This window comes from Taudactylus pleione, unplaced genomic scaffold (genome assembly GCF_031769625.1).
Source record: "Taudactylus pleione unplaced genomic scaffold, aTauple2 ptg000571l, whole genome shotgun sequence".
Taxonomy (NCBI): domain Eukaryota; kingdom Metazoa; phylum Chordata; class Amphibia; order Anura; family Myobatrachidae; genus Taudactylus; species Taudactylus pleione.
Genome location: NW_028284973.1, coordinates 11,163,454 through 11,187,500, shown reverse-complemented (window position 1 = coordinate 11,187,500; position 24,047 = coordinate 11,163,454). Strand labels below are relative to the sequence as shown.

At 50.6% G+C, this 24,047-nt stretch overlaps 1 protein-coding gene across 1 annotated transcript in view; it reads left to right on the top strand.

The window, feature by feature from the left end:
- The window catches only part of MTBP (MDM2 binding protein), a 95,933-nt gene that overhangs the window by 25,236 nt on the left and 46,650 nt on the right, over positions 1-24,047 (top strand). The window contains exons 9-12 of the mRNA XM_088453125.1: positions 7,551-7,645; positions 18,241-18,313; positions 19,593-19,710; positions 20,145-20,318. Coding sequence (XP_088309251.1) covers positions 7,551-7,645; positions 18,241-18,313; positions 19,593-19,710; positions 20,145-20,318 — 460 coding nt within the window. The remainder of the gene's footprint in view (positions 1-7,550; positions 7,646-18,240; positions 18,314-19,592; positions 19,711-20,144; positions 20,319-24,047) is intronic.

Here is a 24,047-nt window from a genome sequence, read left to right as displayed (position 1 = left end):
CCTCCTAGGTAAGTGTAAACTCCCCTATTCCAGGTACGTTCTCCTGTCACGGATGTTAGAGGCACAGGGAGGACGCGAAGCGTTTACATCCTTCCAGAATTAAATTCTAGAAGTAACCAGTGCACGGAGCAGTAATCAGGGTAAAGCAAAGCGTAATTGGCCGTAAGCCAGTTGATTTAACCTCGGAAGAAGTGCAAAACCAGAACTAAATCTCCAAATTCACTTTGTAGAAAGGGAACGCATTCATCCATAACCACAGTCACTTCTGTTTTCTTACTAGAAGAGTTCAAAATGTCTGTGACTGGTTTGAATATAAAACAGCAGTTCCCAAACTGTGTCCTCAATGTTGGCAGAACCTATATATGTGTATTTAGGTGTCGGTGGTATGTGATGGAGGTTAGTCCACACAATGTATAGCTTTTAACCAGGATTTGGTTTATTAACCAGGTAGAACATAGCATGCAGATTAACACAGGGTTAATGCAGCAGGTATACAATGCAGAAATACGGATGCAGCAGGTCCGGCTAGGATGTGTGGGGATAACACGGGTGGTGTAGTAAAGCGCACACCTGTACACATAGAGTATATGCTCTGCCTAGTGGTGGTGACACTGCGGTGGTAGTGTGTAGGCTCATATATACTGTCATATACGCAGTCACAGCTCAGGAGACACTCTGGGGAATGCCCTTCCACAATAGTAGTGTTCATTCAAGCACCCTGCACCTGTCACAACCTGTGCAGTTCCTCTTTCCTGTCTGGGGTGTTGCGCTCTGCTCTGGTGCTTCTAGCACACTCAGCTGATGCAACAAACTGCTGAGATACAGACCGGAGTGTGCTAGAAGCACCAGAACAGAGAGTGACACCCCTGGCAGGAAAGAGGAACTGCACGGGTTGTGACAGGTGCACTGTGATCCAATAAAGGCTAATAGAGGACGGAGGAGAAAGATGCGCTGACACAACCGGTTGCGATGTGACGTCAGCGCACCTCCATCTCTAAGGGTCGGAGTCCCGAGGAAACGGCGCCAACAGAGGAGATGGCACTGAGAGCTCTCCTCCAGCATTCAAGGCAGTCCAGGTTTTTAGAATATCCATGCTTTTGAGCACATGTGACTTAGAACCTCAGTCAATTTGGTCTGTTCCCAACCATGGATATACTCAAAACCTGGACTGTTAGTGGTTTCTTTTTATTGAGCACTAGCTGGGTTACCCGGGTTGAAGACTGGATCATGAGGTACATCTGCAGCCTTTATTACATTGTCCTCGCCTACTACCCCATTCCATTGATCCTGCTATGTGGCCCGCAAAGTTCTAGTGCATGCAAACACAGAGGCTCTGGATTTATTATGAACTTGCATGAGTCATAAAGTTTGCTCAGACAGAGTTTAAAGGATACTTTCTACTTCAGGGTCCATAGGGTATCCACAGGATACCTTGGGGTATAGGTGTGACGTCAGTCGCAGGGCACCAAAGAGTTAAGCTTTCAGCCTCCCAGGATGCACTAGGTCCCCCTCCTATACCCCGCCCCCGGGCCAAGGCACCTCAGTTTAGTTTGGTGCCCGGCCGGAGTCGGGTGCACCTGTTGGAGTGGGGGCTAGAAGAGCCCCTGAAGCTTTTTCTTCATGCAGCTGTGGCTGCACATCTGGATGAACAGCATGGACAGTCAGTCCTGACGTCCATGCTGTCTTCCCTACACCCCGCCGGTACCAGAACGCCGGTACTGATCCGGGGATGCTGGTGGGCGTCTGGGGTCACAGCTAGCGGTGACCCCAGATGCTCCGGACCATGGCCGGATTCAAGGGGGACAGAGGTAAGCAGCGGGGTCCCGCGGTGGGTCCCCGCTGATCACATGGTCCTAAGTCCCCAGGCAGGGGGCTCCCTGGGGACTGGCTGCAGCGTGGAGCCAGGCGACCAACCTGCGCTTCCACTACCCCCTGGGACAGCGGACCGCAGCAGAGCGGTAGCGCTGCGGCGTCCCAGGGGTTAAATGCATGCCAGGGGAGCGCGCCTTCCCTGTCTCACAGCCGGCGCCTCCCCCGCTGCACACAGCCCTCTCTGCACTGTGCTGACTGGTCCTGTGTCAGCGCTCCTCCCCCAGGCCAGCTTCTCTCTGCTCCTCGGCGGCCATCTTCTCTGCAACGCATGGTGAACGCTGCTGGAAGTCTGGAAGGAAGCATCGTGGTCTGGGTCCCCCCGCATACCTCTCCTCCGCTGTGGCTCAGGTCTGTGTATGCAGCGCTGTGTCCTACCAGGCCCTGTGTCTGTGTAGTTGAGTGATCAGCGCTGTTAGTGCAGGAATTGTTATTTCTCTGCATTGTATGTGACTGTGCTAGCGCTGCCTGTAACTATTCTTCTCTAAACTGTCAGCTTTATTACTGTCCCTGTTCTTTCTGCTAAAGCCCTTGCGGTGCGGTGCTGCAGGGTGGTCTCTCGCCTATTTAATACTTAATTGGTGAGAGAGGTCACATACGTGGTGCCATCATGTCTGAAAGTGATTTTCCCCTCCGGCTACAGTGTACCACGTGCAAAGTACCGTTAGCGGAGGGGGAGGGTAGCGCGGAGGGCCTTTGCCGGCAGTGTTTGTCCATGGCGCGGCCTATTACGGTTACAGCACCGGTACAGGAGCCGCCCTGGGCTTGTTTCGCTCAGGCGTTAACAGCTTTAGTGGGCCAGTTAGCTCCGCAGTCCGCGTTTACTCCGATGGGTTTGTCCCAGCAGTCTGTGGTGTCGTCACCCATGCAGGGGTTCCCACGACAATTGGTGGTACCCCACAGTCTCCCTATTTCCCCGCTCCCGGGTTCTCAGGAGCCAGCGTGGGTTAACTCCCTGACGAGTTCTTTACAGCACTTGTCGGATGTGTTGCAAGGGGAGTCTGTGATGCGGCCTCATAAAAGGCCGGTGGCGTCTCTGTCCGCTCCTTATGAGGATGACGAAGGGACGTCTGATGATGGGGAGATTCTGGATCCTTACGATCAGGAACCTTTCCATACTAAGGACGCTGATGCTAAGTCCAAAGTATATATTCCTGGACTTATTCGGGCGGTCCGCACAGCCTTGGTGATTGAGGACGAAGTTCCCCCAGCGGCTAAATCTAAGTATGCCTTTTTCAAAGATGTGAAGGGCGATGCCACAGTCTTTCCTCTTTCGGGTCAGTTGGTGGACCATTTAGAGGAGGCGTGGAAACAACCTGGCAAAAGATACCAGCCGCAGAGACGCCTGGCGGTGGCTTATCCGTTCGCGGATAATTATTTTGCTAAGTGTCAATCCCCTCCACAGGTGGATTCTCACGTGACCCGTCTTGTCCGTAGTGCCACATTGTCGATGCCATCCATGTCCTCCCTTAAGGATGCTACGGACCGCAAGGTAGAAATCTGCCTGAAGTCCGCTTATTCCCTTGGCTATGGCCATTTGCTGGGTTGCTAGAGCGATGGAGCGCTGGGCGGATTCATTAGAGGCTTCTTTTGAATCCGACTGTCCGGCCGAACAAGCGGAGTTGATTGGCAATCTCCGTGATTCGGCCACCTACATCAACGAGGCGGCTCTAGACATTAGTACTCTGGTGTCTAGAATTTCTTCAGCAGCGGTAGCTGCTCGTCGCACCTTGTGGCTGCGATCCTGGAAGGCGGACGCAGATCCAAGAAAGGTCTGGAAGCGTTGCCGTTTACCGGAGAAGTTCTCTTCGGTCCGGATCTGGATAAGATTGTGGCCACGCTGGCGGCAGCCAAATCTGCTTGTCTCCCGTCGGCCGCTGCTCCCTCTGGTTCTGGACCATCGTCCTTTCGGTCATCTAGGGCCCAGGGCAGGCCCAAACCACAGTCGTTTCCTCGACAGGCTAGCCCTAAGAAATCGGTCAAGCCCCGGAAACAGGCATGGAGTACCAGACGTCCGGCCCCCAAGCCAGATGACAAGCCTGCGGCCTGACGGTCCGGGTCTCCCCTTGGGGGATCCCAGGGTGGGAGGCCGCCTGCTGCAGTTCTCCCGGTGTTGGTCGTTCACTACGACAGACACTTGGGTTCTGGAGGTGGTCTCTCACGGGTACGCCCTCTCCTTCCGGCACAGACTCCCGGCTCGATTCTTCACCACGGGTCTACCATCAGACCGGAACAAGGCTACGTAGCTGCGGAAGGTATTGCACACTATGCTCCAGGCTGGAGTTATAGTGCCTGTTCCATTCTCCCAGAGGGGCCAGGGTTTCTATTCAAATCTATTTTTGGTACAGAAACCCAATGGGTCATATCGTCCGATTCTCAACCTCAAAGCACTCAACAAGTCTTTGCGGGTCCCGAAGTTTCGGATGGAGACCCTACGGTCCATCATTCTGGCGCTGGAACCTGGGGACTACATGGTGTCATTGGACATACAGGACGCTATGGCGGTCATGGCGGCTTCTCTGCGGCTGCAAGGAGTCCGCATGTTGCCGTACTTGGACGACCTGTTATTGGTGGCAGGATCTCCAGAGCTCCTGTTACACCACTTGGACCTGACCATTGCACTGCTGCAACGGCACGGCTGGCTAATCAACTGGCAGAAGTCCACTCTAATCCCGTCTCGGAGGATTCTGCATCTTGGAGCCTTATTGGACTCGGGACAGCAAAGGATCTTCGTGACGGAGGACAAGATCTCTGCTTTACAGTCAAGGGTGCGCAGTTGTCTGCACAGCCGCCGGGTGTCCTTACACTCGGCGATGAGGTTACTGGGCTCCATGGTGTCGGTGTTCGACATGGTGGAATACGCCCAGTTTCACTCTAGACCTCTGCAGCACCTGATCCTGTCCAAGTGGAACGGGCTGCCTCAGTCTCTGAAGTTCCAGACGTTTGTGCTCACCCCGGAGGTTCGCCTGTCCCTTGCGTGGTGGTTAAAGACGACCCACCTCAACAAGGGACGTCCGTTCTGGGTTCCAAATTGGGTCCTGTTGACAACGGACGCCAGTCTTCGGGGCTGGGGAGCAGTTTCGGGTCCACACTTGTTCCAGGGCAGGTGGACACCGACAGAAGCGGAGCTTCCAATAAATATCTTGGAACTCCGTGCGGTCTTCAATGCTCTCCTGCAGACACAGCGGTTTCTCCAGGGTCACCCGGTGCAGGTCCAGTCGGACAATGCTACCACCGTGGCCTACATAAACAGGCAAGGAGGAACTCGCAGTCGGGCGGCTCTCGTAGAGGTCTCTCGGATCCTGGTTTGGGCGGAGCGCAATCTTCCGGCCATATCAGCGGTCTTCATCCCGGGAGTGCTAAATTGGGAGGCGGACTTTCTAAGTCGCCAGGACGTTCATCCAGGGGAATGGTCCCTGCACCCGGACGTTTTTCAACTACTGGTGGACAGGTGGGGTCTTCCAGAAATCGACCTCATGGCGTCCCGGCACAACAACAAGTTGCCGGTGTACGGGTCTCGCACAAGAGACGAAGGGGCGTCTCTGGTGGATGCTCTGTCCATCCGGTGGACGTTCAGGTTCGCATACCTGTTCCCTCCGGTCTCCCTTCTTCCACGGGTAATCCGGAAATTCAAACAGGAAGGAGGGACGCTCCTGTTGATAGCTCCCGCGTGGCCCAGACGGCACTGGTTCTCAGACCTTCAGGGTCTGTCCGTGGACAGTCCTCTGCGGTTGCCGCTACGACCGGACCTTCTGTCTCAGGGTCCTTGTCTTCACCCGGACCTGACTCGGCTGTCTTTGGCGGCGTGGCTGTTGAGACGGCCATGCTGAGGTCCTGGGGGTTTGCCAGCTCTGTGGTGCGTACCATGTTACGAGCTCGGAAACCGTCTTCCGCGAGGATATACCATCGCTTGTGGCATACGTTCTTCCAGTGGTGTCGACCGAGAGGTTATGCACCGCGGGAGTTTCGTCTGTCTCGGATTCTCGCCTTCCTGCAAGCGGGACTAGATCATGGGCTTCGCCTTGCTTCTTTGAAGGTACAGGTTTCGGCCCTATCTGTCTGGTTTCACCGTAGGATTGCTACAATCCCGGATGTGCGCACCTTTATGCAAGGTGTTCTCCGTATTCAGCCGCCCTTTGTTCCACCTGTGGCGCCTTGGGATTTGGCTGTGGTCCTGAGGGCTCTCCAAGGACCGCCGTTTGAACCACTGGGCTCAGTGGATATTAAATGGCTAACAGCTAAGACTGTTTTCCTTCTGGCCGTTGCTTCAGCCAGACGTGTTTCTGAGTTAGGGGCTCTTTCTTGTAGACCCCCTTTCTTGGTTTTTCATGGGAACAGGGCAGTGCTCCGCACTCGGCCCGAGTTTCTTCCCAAAGTTGTTTCCCAGTTTCAGGTTAACGACGAAATAGTTGTTCCGGCCTTTAACTCACCGGGTCTTTCCGTGGGTGAGGCCTCTTTGGATGTTGTGCGGGCCTTAAGGACTTATGTGGACCGCACTTCTTTTTTTAGGAAGTCGGACGCTTTGTTGTCCTCTATGGCTTCTGTAAAAAGGGTTGGCCTGCTTCAAAGCAAACTTTGGCAGCCTGGATCCGTATGGCTATTTCTGAAGCTTATCTTCATGAAGGCCTACCGGTCCCTCCTTCTCTGAAGGCTCATTCCACTAGGTCTGTGGGTCCTTCGTGGGCAGCTCGACGTGGTGCCTCGGCAGTTCAGATCTGCAAGGCTGCTACGTGGTCTTCTGTCCATACCTTCGTGAGGTATTACAGGTTTGTCACCTTCGCCTCTCAGGATGCTTCCTTCGGGCGGTGGATTCTCCTTTCTGCACAGGAGCGTCCCCACCCTTAAAGGATACTGCTTTGGGACATCCCCAAGGTATCCTGTGGATACCCTATGGACCCTGAAGTAGAAAATATGAGATATGGTAAGAACTTACCCTTGTTATCTCTATTTCTACGAAGTCCATAGGGTTCCACAGGACTCCCGCCCTGTCGCACCTGTGCTGCAGATGGGCTTTGCTCTGGTCACCGGTTTTCCGTCTCCCTCTGGTGAGAATGTGATTCTTGTATGTGTCCAGATCTTTGTTCTCTCTCTTCCTTCTCCTCCTCCGGCCTATGGCTTGGTAACTAACTGAGGTGCCTTGGCCCGGGGGCGGGGTATAGGAGGGGGACCTAGTGCATCCTGGGAGGCTGAAAGCTTAACTCTTTGGTGCCCTGCGACTGACGTCACACCTATACCCCAAGGTATCCTGTGGAACCCTATGGACTTCGTAGAAATAGAGATAACAAGGGTAAGTTCTTACCATATCTCATATTTTTTGTATTTTTGGCAGACTGCCAATCTCCACTGGAGGTAGCCTCGGAACCTGTGTAATATAAGAGTGTCCCCATTTTTAGGAATTGTGTGGCCCTGACAAAGTTGAAACCTAGGCAAAAACCTAATCCTGGTCAAACTACACCACCATGCCAAATTTATTGGAGTTAGATCGAAAAAACTCTGGCAATGCATAAAGGACAGACGCGCTTTCTCGCTTATTACATAGATTTGGGATACTTGAACACCTTATCTGGTAGAATAGTGACAACCACACTAAAAGCGCCAGCATAGCACCCCACTATTGTTCATTTCCGTCTCTTGGCTTGCTCTTACTTTTCTATTAAACCAAGCTGTCTTTGTCCCCATAGGTGTTTCATTACTACGGTTCATCCCTGGAGTACGTACAGATGGTGGCATTGTCGGAACTTCCCTCGTATTTCATATCGAACTGTGTGTTTGAGCTGTATCCTTCGTTTCAGTGATCTTTAGCAAATGACCAGTTACCGCGTTCACAGGGGCTCATGCTTTCAAGTGGGCGCCAACGCTGTGTGTTGGTGACAGGCGCGCTTTAGCAACGTGGTTAATACAGGGCGAAGAAATGTTGCCTATAAGTAGCTTTTAGCAATAAGGGGGCTGTATTAACCCTTACAGCACCATACATCTGTCTACAGCAAAGGCATTCTACATGTGACCCTCCAGCTGTTGTGGAACTACACATCCCAGCATGACCTGCCACAGTTTTGCTATTAGGGTATGCTAAAACAGGCAGGGCATGCTGGTATGTGTAGTTTCACAACAGCTGGTGGGCCACATGTTGAACGCCCCTGGTTTATGGGCTGGCAGAGGAACCTGGGTAGCCAAAAGTTGTGAGATTGACACAAGTATTGGTTTTCAGTGTTTATGATGGCAATTTGCATATACTCCAGAATGTCATGAAGAGTGATCAGATGAATTGTAATTAATTGCCAAGTCCCTCTTTGCCATGACAATGAACTTAGGGCCTGATTCAGACCCACTCGCGAGCGGCTGTCCGCTCGCAAGTGGGTCGATGGTCTGCACTGAGCATGCGCACGACGGAGGGAGCTCCGTCGTGCGCATGCGCCAGACGCGACGAGCGAAGGAAAGTCCTTCGCTCGTTGTGTCTGATCAAAGGGGGCGTGCTGTCGATGTTGATTGACAGCACACCCCCTTTGGTAGGCGTGCCGGGGGCGTGCCTCCCTGACGGGGGCGTTCCCACGGGAACGCCTCCCGTCAGAAGCCGGCCCACTGACATCACAAGTGATGTCAGTGGGAGTGATTTTGGCTCTGATAGAGCCAAAATCACTCCGGAGCTTGCGGTTGAAAACCTCAACCGCAGGCTCCGGCTCACAGTTTCGATGGTCGCGATGGTCAAGACCATCGTGGCCATCAAACTGCACGCTCGTATAGCCTGTGGGTGGTGACCCACAGCTATATGAGCGTCCAGGAGGACGCTCCATTTACATGGAGGGCGGCCCTCATTCAGAGCGTGCGCTCTGCTCAGAGTGTACGGCTCTGAATGAGGGCTTTAATCCCAAAAACATTTCCACTGCATTTCAGCCCTGCCACAAAAGGACCAGCTGACATGTCGTTAACACAGGTGAGTGTTGACGAGGACAAGGCTGGAGATCACTCTGTCATGCTGATTAAGACAGAATAATAGACTGGAAGCTTTAAAAGGAGGGTGGAGCTTGAAATCATTGTTCTTCCTCTGTTAACCATGGTTACCTGCAAGGAAACGCGTGCGGTCATCATTGCCTTGCACAAAAAGACTTCACAGGCAAGGATATTGCTGCTAGTAAGATTGCCCCTAAATCAACCATTTATAGGATCATCAAGAACTTCAAGGAGAGAGGTTCAATAGTTGGAAGAAGGCTTCTGGGTGCCCAAGAACGTCCAGTAAGTGCCAGGACCGTCTCCTGAAGTTGAGTCGGCTGCGGGCTCGGGGCACCAGTGCAGAGCTTGCTCAGGAATGGCAGCAGGCAGGTGTGAGTCCATTTTCACGCACAGTGAGGCGAAGACTTTTGGAGGATGGCCTGGTGTCAAGAAGGGCAGCAAAGCAGCCACTTCTCTCCAGGAAAAACATCAGGGACAGACTGATATTCTGCAAAAGGTACAGGGATTGGACTGCTGGGGACTGGGGTAAAGTTATTTTCTCTGATGAAACTCCTTTCAGATTGTTTGTGGCATCTGGAAAAACGCTTGTCTAGAGAAGGAAAGGTGAGCGCTGTCATGCCAACAGTAAAGCATTCTGAGACCATTCATATGTGGGGTTGCTTCTCAGCCAAGGGAGTGGGGATCACTCACAATTTTTCCTAAGAACACAGCCATGAATAAAGAATGGTACCAAAACATTCAAGAGAAACTTCTCCTAACCATCCAAGAACAGTTTGGTGAGGAACAATGCCTATTCCAGCATGATGGAGCACCTTGCCATAAGGCAAAAGTGATAACGAAGTGGCCCGGGGGAACAAAACAACGAAATTTTGGGTCCATGGCCAGGAAACTCCCCAGACCTTAATCCCATTGAGAACTTGTGGTCAATCCTCAAGAGTCGGGTGGACAAACAAAAACCCACAAATTCTGACAAACTCCAAGCATTGATTAGGCAAGAATGGGCGGCCATCAGTCAGTATGTGGCCCAGGAGGTGATAGACAGCATGCCAGGGCGTATTGCAGAGGTCTTGAAAAAGAAGGGTCAACACTGCAAATATTGACTCTCTGCATAAACTTAATGTAATTGTCAATAAAAGCCTTTGACACTTATGAAATGCTCATAATGTTACTTTAGTATACCACAGTAACATCTGACAGTATACCACAGTAACATCTAACAGTATACCATAGTAACATCTGACAGTATACCATAGTAACATCTGACAGTATACCATGGTAACATCTGACAGTATACCCTAGTAACATCTGACAGTATACCCTAGTAACATCTGACAGTATACCCTAGTAACATCTGACAAAAAGGTCTAAAAACACTGAAGCAGTAAACTTTGTGAAACCGATACTTGTGTCATTCTCAAAACTTTTGCCCATGGCTGTATACTGTATTGTATAAGTATGTATACCGGCCTACTTCTACCACTATGGGGGGAATTCAATTAGCCGCAAAAAGGTTAAGTTTCCGCTGGTCTAAACTGATGAGGCATGTTGCCCGAATACGGCACTTATCGCATGTATGCGTTTTCACATTTATCGGCCAAGTCTATTGCAAAACCGGCGATAACACATTCGTCCGAATATTGTTGCAGGGATGACCACCACTGCCGTTAAGTACATTTGAAAATGGGGAATTCGGCCTGTACCACGAAAAAAATCTAAACTAATTTTGGGTAACAGCATATAAGTGAGTTAGTGCTATAATCAAAAGGTTCTAAAATGGTATGAAATTGCTGTTTTCTACTTCAGGGTCCATAGGGGGTCCACAGGGTTGACCTTGGGGTATAGGTTGGGAACCAAATCCGGGCACCACGCAGTTAAAGCTTTTAGCTCCCAGGATGCACTTGGGTCCACTCTCCCTATAACCCCACCCCCAGCCAGAGGCACCTCAGTTTAAGTTGTGCCCGGCCGGAGTCGGGTCACCGTTTAGTGCAGTGGGGAGCTGATTAGCAGCCCCTAAGCTTTATTTTTTTCTAAAGTACAGAGTTTTTTATTTTTCCTTTGGATTCTTCAGAGCGGCAGCGTCAGACTGTCCATAGGACGTCTAAGCTGTCGCTCCGTCACCCCGCTGGCGCTGAGACGCCAGTACAGATCTGGGGATCTCAGCGGGACCCCAGAGTCTGTACTAGCCGGACTCTGCGGGCGCCCAGGACTGCTGCCGGATTCACGGGGAGCAGGTAAGGCGCGGGTCACCGCTTGCGGTGATCCGCGCATTTGAAATGCAGTCCTGTGCCTCCGGTCTATGGGGACAGACCGGAGGCGCCGGCAGTGGCGGCGGGCCCCCCATACCCCGTGTGTCCACTAGACCACCAGGGACTTAGTGTTCGGTGCAGGGAGCCGGCGTCCCGGGGGTTAATAGCCGGCCAGGGGAGGCAGCCTTCCCTGTTACAGCGGCTCCTCCCCTCAGCTCAGCGCGCCTTTCAGTATCCATAGTCTGGCGTCGCTGAGCTGCTTCCTCCGCGGGCCACGCTTCTTCTGAGGTCTCCAGCGGCCATTTTCTCTGTGGTGCAGCAGAAATCTCTGGAGATGGCAGTGAGTCCAGTCCCCCTGCGTACCTCACCATTAGGTCAGTGTACACAGCGCTGTAGCCTTCCCAGACACTGAATCTGGGTAAGTTGCATGCAGTGTAATAGTGCAGTATATTATATGACATGTTTATGTATATATGTATATATCTGCATTGTATGTGACTTATGCTAGTGCTGACTGTACTTTATTCTCTCACCTGTCAGTGTATATCTATCCCTTTCCTTATCTGCCCTAATACAGCTGTACTTGGGGTGGTTCTGAGACCTCACATTTATATACTTGTTAATATTTGTGAGGTTTGTCACATACTGTTGCGTGCTGCACGTTGCCATATTTTGAGTGGAACTGTGTGTTGCATACGCTGAAAATGGGTCCCTGCAGCTAATTTTTAGTTTCAGTCAGGACCAGTATAGCGCTGCTTGATCACAAGGCTTGGTCAGATATGTCTGACCAGGAGATAGAGCGTTATACTGCACCCATTTTTACTATCCTGCAAGCCATGTGCTGCAGGTGTTAGTGCGGAGGATTTAACTCTTAAAGGGTTCTGTATGTGGTGTCATCGGGTGCCGGTCCCTTTCACGACCCCCTTGGGCTGTTTGTTTTCTCGGGATCCTCTTAATTGCGGATCGCCGGGCGGGCCCCATTGTTGTACCTCACTTGGGGTTACTTCACCATACTGCCCTTTTCATCTCAGGGTATCTCGCAGTTTCTTGCACTCTTCCCCTGTGACACAGACTACCGCTCCCTACAGGGGTTTTTTCGAGTATATGAATTCCCCCTGGTGCCACAATAGTCTGTCATGCCCCTTGCAGGGATTACCACAACAGCCACCCTGGGTGGAAGTCGTTTTTCTATGAAACGCAAATTGGCGTGGTTGACGCCCTGTGGTTACTTCCCACTTGGCTCTACCGTGAACTGGATACTGTTTTGGGCTCTTTCCCTCTTACACGGGGGGGAAGCCTATCTCAAGTATTATTATCCCTGCTTTCGGGCTGGTAGCAGGTCCATTCTGGTTAGAGTGAATGTTGACCTGCACCTGTATCATACACCCTCAGTATTACGTGCATTCTGGGTCCCTGTTGCTGACTAGCGGGTGGATCGCAGGGCGGGACTCTGGCTGTTGCCAGATATGAGGTATTACAACAGTGTTTGGTCTCCTGTCCCAAATTCCCTGAGGGTCATCATGAGCCCCTCCTGGGGTGGATGGGCGTGTTACTCGTCGGATTACAGACGTTACTACGCATCCCATTCCTGCGTGGTCGGATTCTTCTGATCCGTAGGTGGTAACTCTGCCTGAAATCAGTATACTCGCTTTCAGGGGTTGTTAACCAACCATGCTATAGCCATGGTAGGATGGGTAATACTATTGCATACTGAGCTGATGTATTTGTAATGTTTTTCCCCTCCAACACGTCTGGGGTTCAAGTGTATTTGGTCGCTCACGTAATATATGCAGTTGTCATAGGTGGACATGCCTATATTGGATACCAGCTCCAAACTTTCAGAGTTCCGGCTGCGACGGTATCCTCCGTAATACCCTATGGCTGCGCTCTGGGAATGCAGAGGTGCAGATACCATCTATAGGGTATATCTGACCTTGACAGTGGCAGTACAAATTTCCCGCCGTCAGCTATGCTCACTACGGGGCCTCAGACTATTAAGTCTTTTTTGTCCTCTGGGTCAGCCTAAAGGTCTGTTTTTTTCATAGACTGTCGGCCTTTACAAGGGCTGACATATCCAGTTCCGAGCAGGCCTGGACTGCCAGCCGATCCTGCTTCTGAACCAACGGATATATCGTCAGCCTGACGAGACAGGCCTACCACTGGGAGATGGCGATTTCTCAGTTTGCCCGGTACTAGTGTCTAGTTGCCGCGGCTACGTGGGTAGGAGGGTACGCCCTCTCTTTGCTCAGGCGGCCTATTTCCATGTGATGGTACGCAGGCCCTTATTCGGAACAGGGCCTTACAAATCCAGAAAGCTATACAGTTGTTGCGGTAAGCGGAGCTAATTGGGCCATCCCCACTTTCTCAGCGAGGGACTGGTTGTTCTGCTTTCTTTCTGGTGCGGTGGCTGAATGGTCCTCTTTGGCCTATTCTCTGTCTCAATTCCCCGAACCAGTTCCTAAAGCTACCTGGGTTCAGGAAGCAATCCCTATGCTCCATCATACTATGTTTGGAACCCGGGGACTTTATGGTATCACTGGATATACAGGACGCGTGCCTACGGGTACTTACAGAGACCTTACCTCAGCATGGACTGAGGTTTGCTGTATCACAGCACTTACGATTTTTCGGGCTCTGCCTGTTGGGACTGATCTCAGTCCCACAGGGGTTTACCAGCATTTGGGATTTTCTGACAGTTCTTCTGTTCAGTATATCCCAATGCTCCTGTACCTGGATGGCCTCCTGCTCTTAGCAGGATCACCGGGGTACTTTACAGCCGGGTCTGGTTGACTGTGGGTTCTTCAGGGTGCAGACGTTTAATCAAGGGGAAAAAAGTCCTCCCTGCATCCCTCTCTGGGTATTCTTCACCTAGGAGCCCTGCTGGATTCTCAAAATCTGAGAATTCTTCTGGCTTAAGACGGCATCTCCACTCTTCCATTAGGAGTACATGGATGTCTGCGCAGTCGCCATATGTCTTTACACTCTGGGATGCATGGTCCACTATTCAGTGTCTGCCTTTGGAAGGGTGGAATGGGCTCAGTTCCATTCCAGGCCTTTCCATAATTGGCTTATCTACAGATGGAACGAGTTTTTTCTGTCGGATCACTGTTCAAACGATGATGCTCTCCCCGGAGGCAAGTCGGTCCCTTTTCGGGTGACTATGGCCATCTCGTCCAGGGTATTCTTTGCTAAGGACAGTGTCTGGTTCGCATCCATTTCAGTGCAATTGGATGTCTGTCGATTCCACCCTGTCAATTAACTTGTTGGAACTTTAGCCTGTCTTGGGCTTCACTCTGGCATAGCCCTTGTTTCCAGGTGAACCTGAAAAAGTTCAGTCCGACAGGGTCAGAACAGTGGCTTCCTTTTTAGCAATACTGTTCGTTGGGTGGCAATGTCAGGTATGTCATACATTCGGGAATTGTCTGAGGGTCTCCTCCCGACCATCTCGACAGTGTTCATTTCGGGTGCTCTCCATTGGGAAGCGGGAGTCCTCAGCCGTTACGACGTGCATCCCGGGGACTAGTCTCTTCCCCAAGAGAGGTTTCATCTCCTGGTGAGCAGGGGGGGGGGGCCCTCCTGAGGTGACACTCATGGCCTTCTGACTCTATCACACTATGGTGTTACAGTCCAACTCTGGGGATTCTGAAGCAACCTTCAGTGACTCTTTGTCGGTGAAGGGGTTCTTCCAATTTGCGTACCTGTGTTCTCCAGTCTCCATTCTTCCTCGAGGGAAGTGTTTCAATAGAGACAGAGATGCTTTCCTGCTGGTGGCTCCTGATTGCCCCAGATGTCAGGGGTACTTGGTTTTTCGGAGTCTCTCCATCGATACTCCATTCCTGATGCTTCGCTACCCAGACCTGTTGTCTCAGGGTCCTGGGGTTTGCCTTGGACCTGGGTCGTTTGTCTTTGACTACGTCCCTATAGTGGTCTTACGGCTTCCATGGCTTTGTCATCGTTGGAATGATTGGAGCACATGGATCAGCTTTTGCTGGGACCTACCACAATCTGTGGCAGCCATAATTCTTATGGTATTATACCTATCAATACGATCCTCTGGTGTCCAGGATTTCCAGATTTTCTGGCATTCCTTCCGGCTGGCTTGGGTTTCTCCCTCGGCCTGGCCTTCCTGACAGTGCAGATCTCTACACTGTCAGTATGATTAGGTTATGGAATTGCTCCGCTCTGATATCCAGTTCATCCTTTGGAGTGTTCTCTGGATTATGCCTCCATTTGTCCTCCCTAGGGTCTCCTTGGGAGTTAGTAGTGGTTCTTCGTTAACTCCGGGGAAAGTTAATGGAACCGCTGGTTGTAATAGCCATTACATGGTCTATTGCTTTGGCTTTCTCTCTTTCTATCAGGGAGTTTATATCAACCAGGTGAGTGTCGGAATTGGGAGCGTTCTCATGTGGCTCCCTCTTCTGGAGGGCATCTTGTTAGGGTGTGAGTTGCTCTCACCCTGTGTTTCTTCTTAGTGATTTTCAGGTTCCATATTATTCTGGAACTTATGGTGCGGCCATTCAGTCCCCAGTCCTCTCGGCTGGTGTGGCCTCATTGACTGTGGTCCGGCCTCTGTGGATTTATGTGATCCATTCAAGTTCCTGACGGAAATCGGACTCCTTATTGGTGGTCTGAGATTTCTGGTTTTAACAGGAAAGGATGGCCGGCCTATGGCCATATGTTGGCTGGACGGCCTCGTATGTCTTCTTCAGGGGCCTACCCATGGGTAGGCCTTTCTGTTGTTGCTGCTTGTTTTTTTTCTCGGGCCATGTAACCCTCGTGGGTGGCTCGCGGTGGCACCTTGGCTGGTTTGCCTTGCTAGGTGGCCACCTGGTCTTCTGTCTACACCTTTTTAAGGTTCTAGGCATTGTTTTCCTTTGCCTCTCAGGATGCTTCCTTTTTGGCGGCGGATTCTCCTCTCAGCACAGGAGCGTCCCCTCCCTTGGTTGAACTGCTTTGGGACATCCCCAAGGTCAACCCTGTGGACCCCCTATGGACCCTGAAGTAGAAAACAAGAGATATGGTAAGAACTTACCTTTGTTATCTCTGTTTCTACGAAGTCCATAGGGTCCACAGGGCGCCCGCCCTGACGCACCTGGCTTCAAATGGGCTGTGTGACTGGTCACCGGTTTTCCGTCTCCCATTTCTGTGAGTATGGTTATCGAGTGTTCCAGTTTTCTCTCTTTTTTTCTCCTCCTCCGGCCTTTGGCTACTTACAAACTGAGGTGCCTCTGGCTGGGGGTGGGGTTATAGGGAGAGTGGACCCAAGTGCATCCTGGGAGCTAAAAGCTTTAACTGCGTGGTGCCCGGATTTGGTTCCCAACCTATACCCCAAGGTCAACCCTGTGGACCCTATGGACTTCGTAGAAACAGAGATAACAAAGGTAAGTTCTTACCATATCTCTTGTTATATGCATTTTTGGGGTATATGGGGGGTGCTGCATGGGTTCGGAAGATGTTTAAAACTTTGCAGGAGGCAGTGAACGGTGTTTTTTGTGAAGAATTTTTAACAATACAAAAATTATTTAAAAATACACATATAGTATTTTTTATGTACCCCAAACTTAACCGCATTTAATTTAGCAAAAAAGAGCGCTTTCTATTTTTTTCAATGTTCTACAAAAATGCATATAATTGGATTGAAAAAAATTGTTTGCCGGAAAAACTGGTTATCACTGCTAATTGAGGTCCTCCCTGGGCTCTATTTACTACAATCCGCATTTTGAATGCGGATTGTAGTGTGATATTACCGAGTGAATTCGCATTGCGAATTCAGGCAATATCACAGGGATTTACTATAAATCCCTTGCAGGGACAGAGCTTGCGATAAAGCTCTGTCCCTGCGGATCCCATCCGCACTCTAGTCGCGGTATTTTCGGAAAAAACACCGCGACTAAGAGCCCGTGCATGCGCCGACCGACCAACCGCTACTACCCCCCCACCGACGCTAAGCCCCGCCCCCGCGACATCCCCTCCTCCCTTCATTACACTTACCTGCACCTCCTGGCCTCTGGTGATCTTCTCCGGGCTTCCCGATCAGGTGATCTCCCATACTGCACTGGGGCCCGATCACCTGATGACCGGGCCCCAGTGCACTGTGGGAGACCAACGGACCGGAGAGGAGCCATCACCAGAGGCCCGATCACCGGTCCCTGGATTCAGGTAAGTAAAAAAAAAAAATGTTTAATTTTTTTTTTCTTTTTTTTTTTTTACAGTAATCAGCTTGCGGTCTGCTTAGACCACACAGCTGATTACTGGTACCGGCTCCCGCCTCTGCTCTCCCCATTAGAGCAGAGTGGGAGCCCGGTAACCGGGGGAGACCCTGGATAACGCCACCTCCAGGTGGCGTTATTATCACAGGGCTTCCCCCGGTATTTTTTTACAATTTATTTTTAGTAACTATGGTCGGATCACATTTCCCATTACAATTATGGGAAATGCGATCTGCTTTACTAAAAATAAGTGATACTAGGGGTTGGAGTAGAATTTTTACTAATTCTACTCCAATTGCCCTGTAATAACTACAGGTGATACTAAAATAATGTGAAAAGGGTGTGAAAACACCCTTTTTCACTTTATTTTAGTAAAAGTAATGTTAATAAATAGAGCCCATGTGTGTAAATTTCGTTTCTATTTTTGGCTACATTTGCACTTGTCCGTTTCATCAGGGCGGAGGCAGTGGTTTTTAGACCTGTATATGCCTGACACACTGCAGTGCAGATACGCTCTGCTAGAGATGATCTCATTAATGACCACTTTACTGTTTACTCAACCTCAATTTTAGGTGGTAAGTCCACAAAGGTACATGGTCGATATATGAAGCGGTCTCCATGTCGACAGTAGAGAATAAATGTGAACAATTAGATTGGGTAGTACATTTTAAACTGCATCGTCCTAACGCTTGCACAGTGGAAGCAGCCATTTTGTAGACTGAACCAACAACCCTAATAAGGTGCCTGGATTCCATTGAAGTGAAATGCTGCTTTTAGACTGTTGGGTCAGATTATAAACTGGCTGCCCCCACCGTGTTTAGGTAAGGGGTGCACTTTTAACATGAAATAGAATTTGACAACTTATTTTTAATGCCAATACCCAGAAAGCGATCACTGGAAAGTACAGCTGCAATCAGGGCGCCATTCTGCAGGACAATGTGAGGTAATTTCTTTAATCAGCGTTTTAGATGTTTAACGAAAAACTCTGTACAAGGAAAATCTAAGCTGATGCTGGACCAGCTGTGCTCGCTGAATAACAAGGTACTGTGCCACAGACGTTTCCATGATTTCAATCCAGGCTGCATTCTCAAATACTGGCGAAAGCCCACTAAATAAGGCTGCGAAGTACGGTGTTGCTGTACTACTGTGTTCCCGGACCCCCCTCGTATTACGTTGAGATGACTGGGCCTAGAACAGTGTTTCCCAAAACCAGTCCTCACGGCCTACACTTAGACCAGTCATTCGAGTTATCCCTGCTTAATGTACATTTCTGAATCGGGCCCACAGTGACGAGGTTCGCCTGCAACAAAAAAGACTATTGTTACGTGCATTATAGAGTGTATTCATCAGTCCTTCAATAGCTCAGGGAAAATGGTTCCAGATAATATATTGGCTCACCAGATGAATGAGTGCTTCCTAGATGGTGCGTCATGGGGACTCGGGCGAGCAGCTGTGATCGGCAGCCATCTTGTCCTCATACCTTTTTTATTCTATTTTTAACATATTAATGTTTTGTAGTCTAAGGACGCTTTCTTTGGACAAACAGTGATGCATACAGATATTTTCTGAGCGTACATTCCTCCGGCCCACGGGTAATGTAAGACAAGCCACGTGGTAGCAGGCGTCTCCCAATATCAAGGAAGAAAGAGTACTGTTTGTACTTGCATTAACGCCATTTCTTTGATTCTTTTTTATTTGGGGGGGGGGGGGGGGGGTCTACTCTTGGGCTCAACAGTTCCATGTTCCTGTATGTTTCAGTGTGAGTTGTTCTTGCTCCTCCATTTACCGTCGAGGATTAAAAAGTCCTTAACTGAGAAGCCGTTGTTAAGGAGCCACAGAGTAGGAGCAGCCTCAGGTTGTGGTCTGTCGATAACTTCCAAGTGCCCGGCTCCTGAGCCAGCCTCTCTGCCCATGGTAAAAGCCGCCCCTCGCCCCTGAAAAAAAAAATTCAGGAAGTGATTACAATTTTTTGATTTTTCTGCGTACAGATGTGTCTACATACACCTATCCTCCGTGCGTTACAAGTTACGTTACACGTACTGCGTGAGCGCCATGTGACTCTGTATCCTACGGGAGTGACCGTCTCTCAATATAAAGCTGCTTCTGCGTTCTAATTACATCGCTGTGCGAATAAGACTCGTTTGAAGGGGATAAGTTGGCATGAAAAGAAGCTCGGCGCTACCGAGTCACGCCGCGGCATGGTGCGATTAGAAGGGCTGTGTAACGAGCAAAGAGGCTAGACGTATGAGGACGCATCTGTACTTCATTTGGGGATTTGCGAAATAGAACATGACCATGAAGTAGATCTCCTTTCCTCCAGGCAGGTGCTATATTTCTGTTACCCTGCAACGTCTGCAGTATTCCCCTGCCGCCCGCGCTCCAGCGCAGTACCAGGAAATGGCGAGAATATATGTCCCGGAAACCAAAAGAGATCCAAGGTGAACATATTTGTTTTTACGTTATATAGGTTCTATTTGGTTGCAGTTTTTTTTTTCACAAACCCATAATATAGTAAATACTTTTATTCCTCACTATGCAAATATTTACAAGCGTTGTCTATGCACGGGGTTTAATTTATGCTGCATGGAAGAGGAGACCTGGTGTAAAGTGCCTCAGAAGTGACTGATGTGCAGCATTTAATTAGCAAGTGCCGGGACCTGTTGCTGCCTCACAAGGCAATGAGACACAATGAAAGCGGGTGGGAGATGATCGCTGCAAACTCTCCCAGCTGTTCCCATTTTTCTTCAGCTCTGTAATTATTCTATAGTCAGGAGTAAGATCACAGGACAAGCGGTAATTTAGCGTTTGTTAGGATCACAGGACGAGCTGTAATTTTGTGTTTGTTTAGTGATTTTGTTTTTGTTCTGTGTAGCTCCAGGGATTGAGCTGAAAGGGGAATATTGCAGCTACTATTTCCTGATTCAAGGCAGAGGCCGGGGAGTTTGCAAGGCGACGATGCTTCATTCAGCCAGCCAGATCAATGGGGCAGCCTCCCTTATTTTATTACACCGACGGCTCCGAGATAAGCCGGACACCGATGAGACAAGTAAGCACGTCCTGTCCTTTTTTTTTTATTACCGTATATACTCGAGTATAAGCCGACCCGAATATAAGCCGAGGTACCTACTTTTACCACAAAAACCTGGGAAAACTTATTGACTCGAGTATAAGCCTAGGGTGGGAAATGCAGGAGCTGGTAGTGTCCCCAGTAGTAATTCCCCCTGGTAGTGCCCCCAGTGGTAATCCCCCCCTGGTAGTACCCCCAGTGGTAATCCCCCCCTGGTAGTGCCCCCTGTAGTAATCCCCCCCCTGGTAGTTCCCCCAGTGGTAATCCCCCCCCTGGTAGTGCCCCCTGTAGTAATCCCCCCCCCTGGTAGTTCCCCCAGTGGTAATCCCCCCTTTCTCCGATTCCACAGGGGACACTGGAGCTTCATGACAGTGGGGTATAGACGGTGGGTTGAGTTGAGCCTGGCACTTTAAAAATCTACAAGTGTGACTGGCTCCTCCCCCTCTATGCCCCATCAACCCCAGTTTTTAGAATGTGCCCGAGTAGAGCCGGTGCACAGGGGCTGTCTCCAGCCCTTTGATTCTTTTATCTATATAAAATTAATATAAGTCACAAGAGGACAGGCAGACTGTTAGCTGTGACAGTCTGCCTGCATCGTGGGAGCCGCCAGAGAGGGGACCACACGGCTACTGCAGCCTGTGTCCGGTCACCCTATGGAGGGGAGGCTGCTTTAGGCAGTTAGGAGTCATCAGACTCAGCGGGGCCCGCCACAGCTACCACTGGCTTGTGTCCGGGTCCCCGCTCTCCCCTCACTGCCCAGCGCTCTGGCCGCAGCAGCCCGGTGAGTAGCACACCTCTCCTGACTAGCAGGAGAGGTGAAAATAACTGCTGGGTCTGAAAACAGCGCGCGGCTGTCAGCCCCGCTGTCAGTTGCCACGCTGGTGTTGTGATAGAACACCGGCGCTGGCTGTTAGGTAGGCGCGGTCACAGCAGTCCTGCCTCTGCATGCCGGTGCTTGTGTAAAAGGCACCGGCACGGTTACACTGGCGGCGGTCGTGCCGCTGGCCCCCGCTGTCAGTGCGGGGACAGACGTCCCACTGTATAAGTGCATGCCGCGCGCATACAAAGCGGCGGCCATTAGGAGGAGGAGCTTATGGGTCCCTCCTCCTCTTCCTCCTTCACTGCCTGGGCTAGTTTGGCGCGCTCTGAACGGGAGTGGCGCCTCAGACTGCAGGCACTGAGCGGAGGGGGAGAGAAGAAGACAGAGCATCTACAGGGGGTCTGTAAATACAGAAGGTGGTTTTAACTACTTTCTGGTCCTATTGACTGCTCCTCCCTTATATGCCTGTCTGCCCCTGTTACTGAGTTGCATCATTCTTGAAATTCTGCTCCTCCTATACTGCTCTGCCTGCAATTTGAGTAGCATTATTATTGAAATTCTGCTCCTCCCTTATTGCTCTGTCTGCTCCCATACTTGAGTAGCATTATTATTGTAATTCTGCTTCTCCCTATACTTCTTCTGCATTCCTGAATTGTATGTGGTGCTTGTCTGTGAGTACATGATGACATCCAGGACGGAAAAAACTGCATCACAAAAGCTGTTTGCCTGCACTAAGTGCAGGAAGAAGTTTACCCATGCTCGCTCCGAAGGGTCTTCCCTGTGCGAGACGTGTGAAGCAGACAGTGCTAACACGCAGTCTGTCACTCCCTCCTTCATAAATAGTTTGGCCGGGGTCATGGCGGACCTTTCTTCTGAATTAGCCGCTTCCCGTAGGGAACGGGAGTCTGCCAGAGACCTACCTGGCACATCTCACCCTTCTTTTCTAGCAGAACCAGTGTGGGCTCAGAATTTAGTCCGCTCGGTGAATAGCCTTGCTCAAGCGATGGGTTCTGTGTCTAAAGCTCCTGAAGCTACGGTAAGTCGCTCATCTAAAAAGAGGGCTCTTCCGGCGGTTCTCCAGTCGGATGAGGATTCGGCAGCGGATCACTCGTCTCAGGAGGAAGGGGAGATGCTGGACGAATCAGACGTAGAGACTTACTCACAAGAACCTGAGGCATTGCAGGGTATTGACGCACTCATTCTAGCGGTAAGGGAAGTTCTTAAGATTTCTGGCCAGGAAGCTCCAGAATCGTTAGAAGACTCCTTATTTGCCAGGTCACAGAAGATGGCCGTCACATTCCCTGTTTCTCTCCAGTTGGATGAACAGATGACGGCAGCCTGGCAGAATCCGGACCGTAAATTCCAGATTCCTAAGCGTTTTTTCTCTCTTTACCCATTTCCTGCGGAAAATAGGAAGAGGTGGGAGACCCCGCCACCTGTGGATTCTTCGGTTTCTCGGTTGTCAAAGAAGACCACGTTACCTGTTCCAGGAGCTACTACATTGAAGGAAACCTCAGAGCGGAGATTAGAAACCACTTTGAAATCCATTTATACGGCCGCAGGTGCACTTCTCCGGCCGGCCTTGGTAGGATCTTGGGTCAACAAGGCTGTGGAAAAGTGGGCGGAACAATTGACTGAGGGTCTTAGATCCAGCACTCCGCGGGCAGATCTGATTACCTTGGCAGAACATATTCAGGAGTCTGCTGTATACTTAGGAGACGCCTCCAGAGATATCGGCCAGGTAGGCGCTAGGATTTCTGCTTCGGCGGTCTCTGCTCGCCGGGCACTTTGGCTTCGTGCCTGGCAAGCGGATGCGGAGTCAAAAAGAGCAGTGGAAGCTCTTCCTTTCACAGGCGATATTTTATTTGGTCCAGAGCTGGACAAATGGATCTCGCTGGCCACTGGAGGTAAGAGTACTTTTCTACCTTCATCAGCACCTCCTCCGCGTCGCTCGTTTAGGGGACCTTCCTTTCGTTCCTTTCGAGCATCGGCAAGATTTCAGGGACGATCGCGAGGTTCGTCTTCAGCGGGGCGAGGAGGCCGTGCTAGAGGACGTCAAGCAAATATTGGCCGCCGTCCAGATCCCAAGCCAGCAGACAAGCCTGTGGCATGACGGGCTCCCATCCCATCTCGGAAATCCGAAGGTGGGGGCTCGCCTCCAGCGTTTCTCGGAGGTTTGGAGACGGACTTCTCCAGACACTTGGGTTTGAAATCTGGTATCTCAAGGGTACAAGATCGAGTTCGTTTTCACTCCTCCTCGGCGTTATTTTACAACAGGTTTGCCCGTCGATCCCTTGAAGCAACTAATTTTGCGTCAAGCGATCGAGAAACTTTTGCTGGCCGAGGTCCTTGTGGCGGTTCCCACTGCACAAAGACAACAAGGGTTTTACTCAAACCTTTTTGTGGTTCCGAAACCAGATGGGTCAGTCAGACCCATTCTGAATCTGAAATCCTTGAACCAGTATCTTTCATTTCACAGGTTCAAGATGGAATCTCTCCATTCTGTCATTGCGGGACTAGAGGCAGAAGAGTTTCTGGTGTCGATAGATATCAAGGACGCCTATCTGCATGTCCCAATTTGGGTTCCTCACCAGGCTTTCCTCAGATTTGCCATCAGGGAAGCTCATTTCCAGTTTCAGGCCCTGCCATTCGGTCTCTCGTCAGCTCCCAGGGTATTCACCAAAATGATGGCCGTCATGGTGTCTCACTTGCGCTCTCGGAGGGTGACGATAGTTCCGTACCTAGACGATTTACTCATCAAGGCTCCGACGGCAGAAGTCCTTTTACACCAAGTGTCCCTTACACATCAGATTCTCATTCAACATGGATGGATTGTGAACTTCCAGAAGTCTCAGTTGATGCCGTCCCAGAGACTTCAGTTCCTAGGA